The following is a 13,524-nucleotide window of genomic DNA, read 5'->3' on the forward strand; positions in this document are numbered from 1 at the left end:
CAATCTTTGGCAGATAAAGGGAAACGGTGATCTTTCCGTCTTCATTTTAAATCTTATTACTATATTTATATTCTGGGGACATTTTTGCAATGAATAATTGTAAGGCTTATAAATTATTTAAGTTGTTATGGCACAAGCTGAAACAAGAAAGCTTGATTTGATTTTGATAAAATGTGCATGGTAACTCCTTGTTCTTATTTCCGTAACACCCTGGCTGTGGCGCAAATTCCGCTGCGGTGCTGCACATTCCATGCTTGGGCGTGGTTCAAACTGCCCCCGGCCGTCATGCGCACACACCACCGTGACTCATGACGGCCTGGGTCGTCATGAGCACCGAACGGGTTAAACTGCAAACTAGTATTGCTTTTAATATGATGGGGCAGGTGTGAAACCTTGATTGAAAGATCAGCACATTTTTATATTTAAATTCTTATTCACTGCTGCACGATCCAGATGTAGACAATGTTTGATAGCCTTCAAAAGTACATAACCTGCAGAGGGAATAGTTTCTATTATACTTACCTTCAGTTACACTGTACAGAATCTTTACTGATACTGTACCTCCACTTATAGTTACTTTGAAAACATGTTACTGCCTGGGTTGGAAAATTAAAATTCAAGGGGCCCCGCCTGAGCAAGGTTATTTTTTGTGCTGGGTGTTATTGCTGCTAGCTGCTACTAGGTGGCACTGGTGCAGCTCCCTGTAACATGTGTGATAACATGACATGAATAACGTTTTGTAGTCCTAATCGCATATTTCAAAGATATGTATTCTAAAAGGTGAACAGATAATCCATCATAACCAATAATACCTGAGGGAATGCAAATGTTTCCTCTCTGTTCTCACATCACAGAACTGTCTCTCTCACTCATTTCCCTCCCTCCTGTGATTTACTCCTCTGTCTTTACCACTCTCACTATTTCTTTCTTTTCCTCATTCATTGTTGACTTCTTGGTTTTCTGTCCTCCTCTAAATATCACTGTTATCTCCCAGCATCCCTCTTGCTTCCCCTCATAACTTCCTCTTTCTCTCTTCCTTGCTAGTGGACCTGATGTTGGATCCAGAAACTGCTCATCCATCTATCATTGTATCAGAGGATCTAAAGAATGCAACATGTATGTCAGAGAACGAGGATTTACCCAACACCCCAAAGCGCTTTGACACCTCGCCATGTGTCCTGGGCACCGAGGGCTTCACTGTAGATATCCATTTTTGGCATGTTGAGGTGGATTTTTCATCGAGCATCTGGGCTCTAGGAGTGGCCACGAAATCTGTGAGGAGGAAAGGGCCACTATACCTAACGCCAGAGGAAGGAGTGTGGGCACTGGAATTTGATCAAGACCACTTCCAAATCCACACCTCTCCCGAATCTTGGGACCAACTACCCCACCATGGAAATGTGAGCTGCATCGGTGTCTTTCTGGACTGTGACTGTGGGCAGGTCTCGTTCTATAGTGCTGACACCATGTCTCTAATCCATACGTTTAGCCACACTATGAATGAAGAAGTCTTCCCCTTCTTCTATCTGGGCTCCGAGGGTGTGCACTTCACAATGTGTCCTCCTTAAAAACCTATTTCAAAATAAAATAAATTCTGAGTCTTGGTTGAGGCTGATACAGTGAGAGAGCAAGAGTGTATGAAATGGCTCTTAAGACTTGTGTCATTGTATTGTAACCTCATTATGACCTTAGCAGATCTAGAAAACAGCTAAGCTATGGCTCACTAAAATTAAAAAAAAAATGTTTTCTCTATGTAGAACGATCAAGAAATTCCGGAATTTGGACTTGGATAAGGAAAGTTATGCACTTCATAGAAAATTTTGAATGTTATATATTTGTGAAATTTCTCACTGCAACTAAATACAAGCCTTGGCAAGGCCAGTACCACTTGGCATTTCCAATGCTTTGGGTTAGATAGCTGATGCAAATGTGTGTGCATCTATAGAGGGCGTCTTGGTGCAGGTTTCAAAGTATTACCCATGCATTCAAATATGGCAGATATGTGGGCATCCACAGGGGCCATCTTTGAATACATTTGTAATGTTTTAATAAATGCTGCTCAAAAAGGGTCACCATGAATGCGCATACATCTCAGGCATCCATATTTGAATGCATTTTGGTTTATTTGAACAAATACCATTTGAAGATAGCTGCTGTGTGTATGTGTGCATCTGTGATAGCCATCTTTGAATGAGATCTGTTAAAATAAAACAAACCCATTCATAAGTGCCAACACTTATGCTCAGTTGGTTCAGCCATCTTGAAGTGGTTTCAGGATGGCTATCCACTGATACAGTTGTGGCAGCAAAAAGTTAAAAAAAAAAAATACAAAAATGGAGGGTATGGGAGGCGAGAGTATTTTGGGTGAGGGGGAAAAGAGAACGAAGAGCTGTGAGACAGAGAGAGAGAAACAATTATTTTGCAGCCACTTCAAAGCCGCTCTGACATCAATAGTAGGAGGATACGTCAATCTGAGTACTCTGAGAACTAAACGTTAATGGGCTGGACAAACACAAATAGAGAGGAAAACTATGAAATAAGGAGTAGGGAAGTGAGATGGACCACCGAGCCGTCCAGCCATAAGTAAGGAGCTGAATCAAAGTGCATTCTAAGTATATTTAATGTAAGGGAAATAATCGGTCCTGCCAACATGTCTGTACCCAGTACCTAAAACCAGCCACTTTGGTACAAGTGTACTTTATTTTGGGTGTTCAATACTTAATTCTAACAGTCACAACATGATCTCGTGTCTGCAATAGGCACCCAATACATCCCGCCCCTGACATGTCACAGTGACTTGAAGGAGGAGCACTATGCCTGAGGCAGATTTCTGGCTCATTCCTATGAATCAACAGCCTTTGAAATCACTGTACCAGCTGCAGTGCTGCTTACTAGTGGGCAAGGTGCAATGCCACGTGCCATCTGGCCAAAGGACAAGATGGTTGCAGCAGACTGTGCTGCTGTTGTATTGAAGTATTAGTTTATATTTGCAATCTGTTACTTGTTGGCCCAGTAGTAGAGATTGCTGATAAATATGTGCCATGACAGACAAGAAGAAAGGCACTAACCGAAGGTCGGCCAAATAGAGCCAAAGAGAGCACAGGTCATTTTTTCAAGCATCTTCCCCAGAAAGAAGTGGAAGGTGAACTCTGAAACATGTTGACGACATAATCCACTTATTTGGCAACAATGAAGATACTTATTACTACGTAATACTACCTAATACTACTTGAGCTGTCATCGATCTTTGACAGCCAACCGTGAAATTCTCTTCAATGGGTTTGGAAGGAAATCTTGAATGGTTTGTGTATTCCCTCTTCTACTAAATTGTGAAGTCCCCTGAGGTTCTCTGCTGGCCCCACTGTTGGTGAATGTCTTGTTAAGTCTTTACATGAACTCATGAAAGAATTCGTTGATGACAGAACTCTAAGGGCTAGATGTAGGTAAATAGAATTTACCGATTCTAAAATACCGAATTTTACCAATTCGGTATTTTAGAATCGGTAAATCCTATGTAGCTAATAATTCGGTAAAAATTACCGAATCGTTAAGATTCGGTATTTACCGAATCGGTATTTACCGATTCGGTAATTGCCGTTCATTCCTATGGGCCTGAGGCCCATAGGAATGAATGTCAATTACCGAATCGGTAATTACCGATTCGGTAAAATAGGGAAAGAGTCAAAGGTGGCAGGGTGTCACTTTCACACCCTGTTGCACCCCTGAATAGTGCTTGTGTGCACATGTGGCACACATATATCACATGGCACAGGTGTAAATGCACAGATTCGCATTTACAGAGGTATTCGTTATTTACCACCAACTAATAGTTAATGGTAAATAACGAATCCTTAAAGCACAGAAGCACTCTTTAAAGTGCTTCCTACAGGTTATTTACCTATTCGGTAAATACCGAATCGGTAAATACCGAATCGGTATTTACCGAATCTGTAAATTGACCCCCTACATAACAAAAGCCTATTACCGGTCGGTAACGGCCGAAATTCGTTATTTCAGCCGTTACCGACCAGTAATAGCCGTCCTACATCTGGCCCTAAATCACAATCTTTCCAGGCGCAAACGTGGACGGCAAATGGAATTCCTCTTCTCACCAAGCAAGCAATGCTATCTCAATGACAGCTTTGCTTAAACCTTTAACACTAACAGCTCGGGTCAAGTCCTTAGGCTTCATACTTGACAACATTCTCAACCAGGAGCTTCATGTCAGTAGCAGGTAACTTCTACTACTTGCTGCCTAAGGATTTATGGGACACTAATAATAAGGCACTCAGGCACTGTAGTATGGTTTTAATTTCCAAGATACCCTTAAAACGGAAGTCTGTTCGCATATCTGTTCTAGAAATGGACTCCTATATAACCTTCCCTAAAAATTTACAACCTTCCTACAAGAAGTTCTACATGCTGCAGCATATGCTGTCACTAACAATTTGACCACATCACGCCTCTGCACTAGGCGCAAAGATGCACTATTAAAACTGCATGCTTTACATTGAGAGTCATCTACTCTAACTTTCCTTCATATGTCATCATGAAACTGAAAACGTAAGGCAGCTAGTGATACTTAAGAGCAAAGGAAACCTCAGGCTAACATTTGCTTATCCAACAAAAAATACACCAGTACCTGCTCAGGTAATGATGCTAAAATATTGAATGGCTTATTGACCCTTATAAGGCAGCATCATCATTGTCCCTTTTGAATTGCCTGCTAAAAGACCATCTCCTAAATAAACACCATAGTATGACAACGCTATGAATCCCCTTGTAATGGCCTCTGTATCATGAATACTTGTTGAAAGCATTAGGTTTCTTTTTTCTTTGTACCAAATATTCTTTTCTTTTTTCACAACAAATTTTATTGGTTTTAAGCACAGATTCAGGGTGGTTTCGGCCTACAAACATATACAGGTGATTGCAATAACAATCCCCATGAACAGCGACAACAAATAAACTTGCACAGTCGATCCAAACTATCCCACCCAAGTTCCACATGACACTAGGAATAGCCTTGACTGCCTTAAGAATTAAACATGTACATCAGTCCACTGCTCCCCGGCTCCATAGCTCTGGTTTACTAATCTAGAAGGGAGTCAGTAGAGGGAACAGGTGCCAGGACAATATCCCTATAGTCAGCCCACCTCTGCCAAATTTTGGGGTGTTTTGGGGGCATCCTATTACCTGATCCACTGCCACCTCAAGACCCACACAATAGTCCATCCACTTTTTCCACATCCTGAGGGATGGAGGTGTGTCCGCTTCTACACCCTGGCTATACATCTTTTCGCAAAGGTGAACCCCAGGAACAACAGCAATTGTTTATATCTGTTCCCCCCTATATCCTCTGTACTATGAAGAAGAATCAACTTTGGGTCTAACGGAATAACCCAGGAGGACCTTCCCTAGGCAAGACATCACCTGAGCTAATGCCATGCAGCTCCACACTATGCGGAGGAAGGTACCATCATTCGCCCTGCAGCAGAGGCATACTGGGGAGTCAATCGCTCCCATGCACCATAGGTGATGTCTCTTGTAGTAAGCTCTGTGAAGACATTTTAATTGAGATCACTGCCGCTCTGGGAGCCCACTAAACACTCTGTCCAATCATCATCATCTAGTGTGTCAATGTCTGCTTCCCACGCCGCTCTAAGTGCAGGTAATGTCTTTGAGCTATTTGTGACCAGTGATTAGTATATCTTTGTTATTTTGTGTAAGCCCAGGTCTCCCAGGAGGACAGCTTAGCCTCTAATGAACTAAACTCTGGAAGTCCTGTGAGGTCTTTAAGATACGGAGAACGAGAGTGGCAGAGTTGTAAGTATTGGTAGAATTGGCTGCATTGTAATTGATACTCAATTTGCCTTTCCTAAAATGATTGCAACACTGTGCCTCACATTACATCTCAAAGGGTGGAGATTCCAATGTTGTCCCACTTCTGGAAGTCTTCCAGCTGGACTACCTGTTCCAGTACACTGACCTGCCACAATGGCGTCCAATCTGTCAATTTCTCTCACCACCCCATCTGCCGGAGGGAGCATCAACACACATCAATGACTACATGTGTTGCCGCTGGAAGGAACCCTAGCCTCCGGCTATAAAGATAATCCAGCAGTGAGGAGGCACTGATCGCCCATTTCTCATCCGCATACCTTGGACCTCCTTGAGGGGCAGAACCATTAATCATTTATAATCAAGAGATGAGAGGCGGAGTAGAAGGAGTATATATCAGCAGTGGCAATACTGCCACAATACGTGGACTGGAAGTATGTCTGAAGGGCAATACGTGCAGCAACTCCCACCCCACATAAGAACCTACAGACGACGTAGTGGTCCTGTCGAAACCATGACTAGGGGGATAGCATAAGGGTAGTTATGAAGCTGATACAGCAATTGAGGCAGGGAGACCATTTTGAAGATTGCCAATCTACCCAACAAGGTACCAAAAGCTGCCCGAGCGCGCCTAGTCTCGAAAAACTGAAACTGACATTGTTTTACTCGCCCTGCCGCTATTGTGTGTGAAATACTGTGTGCTTGTCATTTTTTAAATTTATTTTGCTGCTATCGCGTGTGAATTACGGGGTGCTTGCTATTTTTTAAGATGTATACAGAAAATCTATTTTAGGCTCCTTTTATTGTGGGGGAATCGCAGCAATTGATTTTAATTACTCGTAACTCATTGCGGTTGGGGACACCGGATCGCTATTGCTTTTCCCACTTGTCCGAGTCCGCCATCTTTACTTCCAGCGCGGTCTAGTCATCAAGACTTGGCACCTACAAAACAAGACGCTGCGCGAACGCGCGCCTAAGGCAAGCCCGTCTGCACCCGTCAGCATCCCGGAGGAGTCCGGAGCCGGAAATGCTGCTGGTTACCCACCTCTACCGGGGAATTCTGTCTTTTACAGCAAATCAACGCTCCTTGATATTGGGGATCAGGCACAAATCTGCTGTTATAAAGGTATTAATAGTATGACTGAGACCCCACTGATATGCCATGTGTGCAGCTGGGTAGCGGACCCTCTCGGCAGCAAACGGAGGGCTGGAAGCGCTATCAAGGCGAGCAAGGGTTCAGTTCTTGACCAGGGCTTATGGGATAATAACCCACTGAAATTTCTCCTCCTGAACACCCGCTCTATAAAAAAAACAAGAAGTCCAATTGCACAACTTATTATCTGAGTCCGACGCTGATGTTATGTTTGTAACTGAAACCTGGCTGAATGACGACTCGAACCCTACGATAGCAGGGGCTATCCCACCGGGCTACCAGATCTTTTTTTTTTTTCTTTTTTTTTTCGCAAAGTAGTTCAATGTCCATATATCAATCACTTTGACAAATCTTAGTATTTGATACCAAGGGCATGGTGCTACAACAATTTAATATGATGAACATAAGTCTTGCATTGCCAACATAGAGGTTACAAGCAGTCTCATTTTTACGTATACATTAGGAACAGCCGTATACTTCAACATCCCCCCTCCCCAACAACCCAGGTATCTAACCAGGTCAGCATTCATTAGAGCATAAAATTAGAAGACATTCAAGATGTAAGGGACATTGAGTTCGTCACATTATTGGTTGAGGCAATGGTCAGGTCGTGCTCACTCACAGAAGGCTTATTAAACGAAAGAAAGCGTACCACAGACAAATGGAGGCGAGGTCAAGTGTCCCTAGATGCCAATGCTATAATGGTTATTCACATGATGAGGCGAGGAGCATCAATACCATAGTAACAACATGGCAGTGGACATCCGCCCATTCAGCAATAACCGGGAAGTTCCCGTCAGGCCCTGCACCTACGCGCTGTATCGTACATCAATCAGCATCAAGCTTAGACAGCATATACGCAGTGGAAGGGCCCCAAATATCCTGTGGGCGCGAGGTAGCAGAGAGTTCTTCATAATAACAAGTCAGCTGATCACGACAATATGCCATGTCTTGCAACCATATTTTGACATCGGGCGCTCGTCTCCCACCCCAGCAAGTGGCCACTCTGCGCTTAGCAATCTGCAGTGCCAACACTACCAATCGTCTCATTCCGGCCGGCACTCCAGAGGCCATGCCCAGCAAACATAAGCGCGGGTCATTAGCAATTTCAATTGACGTCATTTCAGATAACGTCGCAGTCACAGCCGCCCAGAACGCATATACACGTGCGCACCCCCAGGCCAAGTGGATAAAGTCGGCGCCATCCATTCCACAACGCACACAAACAGATGATTCACGGAGACCATACTTGACCAGTTGTGCAGGAGTATAATACCATTGTTGCAAGAATTTATAGTGAATGAGTCGAAAATTTCCATTAGCTGCAAATTTACCAGTCATAGAACAGCACTCAGACCATTCATCATCAGTCAATGGTACAGGCAAACATGCGTCCCATCTTGCCTTTGCAGTCACACCACCTCCTCCCTCATCCTCCTGTGATGCACGGTACAATCGCGAGATCAATTTCACCCGATTGGTCGTCGTATATAGTAACTGTAATGCGCCTAACACAAGTGATTCCGCCGGGAAAGACGGATATAAAGATCGTATTGCAGCTCGTAGCCTGACATAAACGAAAGTGGCCATGGTTCTATTAGTCACCTGTTCCAATAAGTTCTGCAACGGAAGAAACTGAGCGGACGGAAAAATGTCCCCCATAGTGTGTACCCCGGCGCCCTGCAGTGTCAGTAAAGCTCCCACTTCACTCGAAACCGAGATATCTGCATGATATAGCAACGGCATTCCCGGCGCGTATAGCGGCAGTCTGTTCGAGCGTTTGCCCAGTTCCCCCCTGGCTTTAGAAGTACACTGTACCGTGTCTACTTCACCCTTCTCATATACCGAGTGTGGATTAACTATCATCGCCTTTAGGGGAAGTGGAAATACTGCGCATGCCTCAAGTGCCACATGCGGCGTATATGGTGGTGCCGAAATCCAGTAAGTAGCAAAATGAGCCTGAGCGCACAGATAATACAGTCTCATATCCATCACGGCAAATCCGCCCAACTCAACTTTGTTAACGTATCCCACTGCTCACGTGGTTTCTTCCCTCCCCAGGCTAATGTGAGTAACAATGACTGAAGCTGTACAAAAAAGATGTCAGGGCAATTGGTATATTAACAAAATAATACAGAAACTTAGGCAGGACCACCATTTTTATCAGAGAAACCCGATCAGCAAACGAAAGTGGTAGTCTAATCCAGCGTGTCACCTGATCTTCCAATTTCAAAATAGCCACTCCATAGTTAGCTCGTATTATCTCTTGGGAGTCTCTGTGCACCCAGATCCCCAGGTACCGAACAGGTTCCGTTGCCCATGCCAATTCCAATGGAAACAGCTGCGTGATGTCTGTTAGAGGCAACAATATGGATTTATCCCAATTAATGGATAGGCCAGAAAAGCATTCGAACCGAATGAACTCCCGAAGTACTTGTAAGATTCAGGTTTTAGAGAAAGATAAGGCTGACTCAGCATCAAAGTTGTAAAGAAGCTCAGGTTTATTCCAGGAAAGAGAGACACATCCAGATCCCATCCAAGTGCAGGGCAGTAACAGTCTGTGCTTCAAAACATACATTCTAGTAACTGTGGTTACAACATAGATTCTATGACATCACACTGTGCACTCAACAGCTAAGCCTGAGAGTGAAGGATGCTACACATCTTCCCCCCATAATAAAAAAACAAGAGAAACAGAGAAAAGAAAAAAAAACATCTTACCCCAGACTATTCATAAACATATACAGAAAGTAACCATCATGTAAATCAAGACACATAGTCCTTCAAATGAGAATGTTTCCTGACAATTCTGGATGAGCGTTGAAATACCCTTGGACTTTCATTGTTTGTGTCATACTCAAAATCACCAACTTTCGAGTCAAATTCAGAATCACAAAGTTGATGATTGCCTGAGAAAACACAAACTCTATTCAAGTTCCAGATTCTATGATCCAAAGTTCTCACAGCATTTTTAAATACTTTTATCACTTTTATTGGTTCAGAAAATTTAACTTTTTTACCTGGAAGCTTAATCACAACCAAATCACCAACCTTTACAGATGTAACTTTTGCAGCATGTTTAGAATCAAAATAAAGTTTCCTGTTGGAAGAATTCAGCATCTCTTTCTCACGCCAGTCTAAATCATCACTTACATTGCAATCCCTAGAGCAATTAGTAATTTCTTCTCCAAGATCTCTCACCCAGGTTGGTTCTAACAAGGTACAAGGTGATCTTCCTTTAAAGAGAACGAAAGGTGATTTACCAGTGGAGGTGTGAGGAGTGAGTCTATAGCTCTCTACCTTTTTAAGAACTTGTTCTTTCCAATTAAGGCCTGCCCATTTAGCCCAAGAGATGGTTTCCTTAAGTACCTTATTAAATCTTTCCACCATTCCATTGGTTTCAGGGTGATAAAGGGCACATTTCTTATGCCTTATACTACACTTATGTAGGAAAGACTCCATTTCTTTCGAAACCAATTGGACCCCGTTATCAGTGAGGATGGATTGTGGAAAACCTTCTCTTGCAAATAGGACCTCTAAAAATTTTACAACACTGCTAGTCTCAATGCTCGATGTGAAGTGTATCTCAGGCCATCTGGAAAATAAATCCATTAACACAAAAATGAAAACCTGTGGGCCATCAGTATAAATGTGACCCAGAATATCAAACGAGATCTCTTTCCAAGGACCACTTGGGAGGTCCCTGATGACCATAGGTTGCACTCTCACAACTTTAGACTTATCACTCAAATTACAAATCACACAATCCCTTATGACCCGCTCAATGTGCAAATCCATATTGTTGTGACCTAATTTTATTCATTTAGTATTTCACACTATTCTAACTGCTTGCTGGTTTTAAAGGAGACTCAAGGTTTTGGTAATTCTTTATTTAATTGTAATTATGCAGAATGTAACTGCAGCTCCATTTTTTCTGTCATCCCCGGGTGATCCTCCTATTAAATGGCAAAAGTGGAAAAAGGTTTTCGAGTGTTACGCTAAGGTCTGTGGAGTCAGCTTAAGTGCTGAACACAAAACCTCCCTTTTACTTCATTGCCTTGGCTCAGAGGGTCAGGATGTTTTTGACCATTTGGCGGAACTTAGTTCTGAAGAAGAGAGAAGTCTTAATGAATTTGAAATTTGCATGAAAAAATTGGACAATCATTATTTGCCCAAGGTCAGTACCATATTAGAAAGGTACCAATTTGCAAAAAGATTACAAAATGAGGGAGAAACTGTTGAGGGGTATGTCACTCAGTTAAGAAAATTAGCATCTTCTTGTAAATTTGATAGTTCCATTGAAGAACGAATCAGAGATCAATTCATGGTTGGATGTAACATCGAAAAGGTTCGCGATGAATTATGGTTAAAAGATGAACCATCGTTAGATGAAGTTCTGCAACTAGCTACGACGGTGGAACATTCATTAAAATGTGTTGATACCTTGAATAAAGACAAACTACCCTCTGTTCAAGTTGTTAAAAGTGATGTGAGTGACTCACAGAAAGGCTCAAATTCTGGTACTCTTGTTAAGACTAAAAAGAAATCTTTTGTACCTAAATGTTTCAGATGTGACAAGGTTGGCCATTATGCTAATGATACAAACTGTCCTGCCTTTAATGCTATATGTTCAAAATGCAAGAAGAAGGGTCACTATTCTAATCTGTGTCAAAGTAAAATTCCTTCTGCTTCTGTAAAAGTTGTTGATAATGAGTCCTTGGAGGAGGATTTTGTTTGTGGACAGGTTGTAGTCCAAGTCACTTCTACAGCTGATCTTAGAAACTGTCCGGTTGACAAAATTCTCATTGAGGGTGAGTCAACTGATGTCCTTTTTGATTCTGGGGCCAAAATAACAATTATATCTAGAAATTTCTATTTGGGAAAACTAACCAACAAAGTTCAGTTGTCAAGAGCTGACATTCGTCCTTTAGCATATGGAGGTAAACTCATACCTTCATTGGGATGTTTTACAGGACGCATAGAATATAAGGATCGTTATACTGTAGGGAAGATCTATGTTTCTCAAAAAGGGGACAGTATCATCAGTTGGTTCCATCAGGGTGATCTAAATATAATGCTTGATCCTAGTTCTCCTAATCCTATTATACTCAAGGATCTGGTTAGTTCTGTTCAAACGGATTCTAATGTCGCATTAGAATACAATTTCCTAAAGTATTTAGGGATGAACTTGGATGTCTCAAAGATTTCAAACTGGAGATTCCCATAAGAGCTGATTCTCAACCTTATTCTTGCAAGCCTAGACCTGTTCCCATAGCTTTAAGAGATGAAATGATAAGTGAGTTGGAAAAATTGAAGTTAGGAGGGATTATTGAAGAGGTCACTGGAACTGATTGGATTACACCCGTGGTGGCTGCTCGCCAACGGGTCATTGCGTTTATGCATTGATTTGAGGCAGCTTAACAAGTGTGTCATTAGTGACAAATATCCCCTGCCTAACATCTCAGATCTTTTAACTAAAGTGGGTGGTGCCAAAATGTTTAGTACATTAGATTTGGCTTCTGCCTATCACCAGATCGAGCTAGAAGAATCTTCAAGAAACCTTACGTCTTTTACTACGCCTTTTGGGACGTATAGGTTCATCAGAATGCCATTTGGGCTTGTCTCAGCGGCTTCTGTTTTTCAGCGCATCATGGAGAGGGTACTTAAAGGTTGCAAAGGAGTGTGTGTGTACCAAGACGACATTTTAGTTTTTGGAAAGAATGATGAGGAGCATGAGTGTATTCTGTTTGATGTGCTGAGTAGAATTGAAAGGGCCAATCTCACGATCAAGATTGATAAGAGTCATTTTGGAGTCTCCTCAATCTATTATTTGGGTCACACCATTTCTACAGATGGAATTGCACCAAAGGCAAACTTGGTGGATACTATAACTAGGATGGCTCCTCCCTCTTCTAGAGAGGAACTCATGAAATTCTTTGGAATGATTGAGTACTACAATAAATTTGTAAAAGGTTTTGCTGAACAGTGTGTTGGTTTAAGAAGTCTACTGAAAAAGGGGTCTGAGTTTATTTGGAATGCTGATTGTGAGTCAGAATTAAATCTCTAAAAAAAAAGGCTTGAGAAAGCTCCTAATCTTAGAAGCTTTGATCCTCAAAAGGTTTCTATTCTCACCACTGATGCCAGTCTCAAGGGACTTGGTGCAGTTCTTCAACAGGAGAATGTTGGTGTTGCTATTATGTTTGCCTCACGTGGTCTCAAAGACCCTGAAACCCGCTATTCTGTTATTGAAAGGGAAGCGCTTGCTGTGTTTTGGTCTGTCAAAAAATTCTTGTGGGGAAGCAGGTTTATAATTAAAACTGATCACAAACCATTGTGTGAAATCTTCTCTAAGAAGGGTATTGATTTAGTGTCCAGCAGAATAACCAGATGGGTCATTGCGTTGCAAGAATATGATTTTACTATAAAGTACATTCCTGGTGTTGATAATTGTGTGGCTGACACCCTGTCAAGGTTGGTTGATGTTTCTCATGATGAGCCTTTGGAATGTGACAGTGATGGAGATAGGTATC

General features: G+C 42.2%; 1 protein-coding gene across 1 annotated transcript in view; it reads left to right on the forward strand.

The window, feature by feature from the left end:
* The window catches only part of LOC147717669 (E3 ubiquitin-protein ligase TRIM39-like), a 204,627-nt gene extending 203,044 nt beyond the window's left edge, over positions 1-1,583 (forward strand). The window contains exon 6 of the mRNA XM_086920547.1: positions 1,045-1,583. Within this exon, the coding sequence (XP_086776673.1) occupies positions 1,045-1,568 (524 nt within the window). The 3' untranslated portion in view covers positions 1,569-1,583. The remainder of the gene's footprint in view (positions 1-1,044) is intronic.
* The last annotated feature ends 11,941 nt before the right edge of the window (positions 1,584-13,524 follow it).

Source organism: Lissotriton vulgaris, chromosome 5 (genome assembly GCF_964263255.1).
Source record: "Lissotriton vulgaris chromosome 5, aLisVul1.2, whole genome shotgun sequence".
NCBI classification, from domain to species: Eukaryota; Metazoa; Chordata; class Amphibia; order Caudata; family Salamandridae; genus Lissotriton; species Lissotriton vulgaris.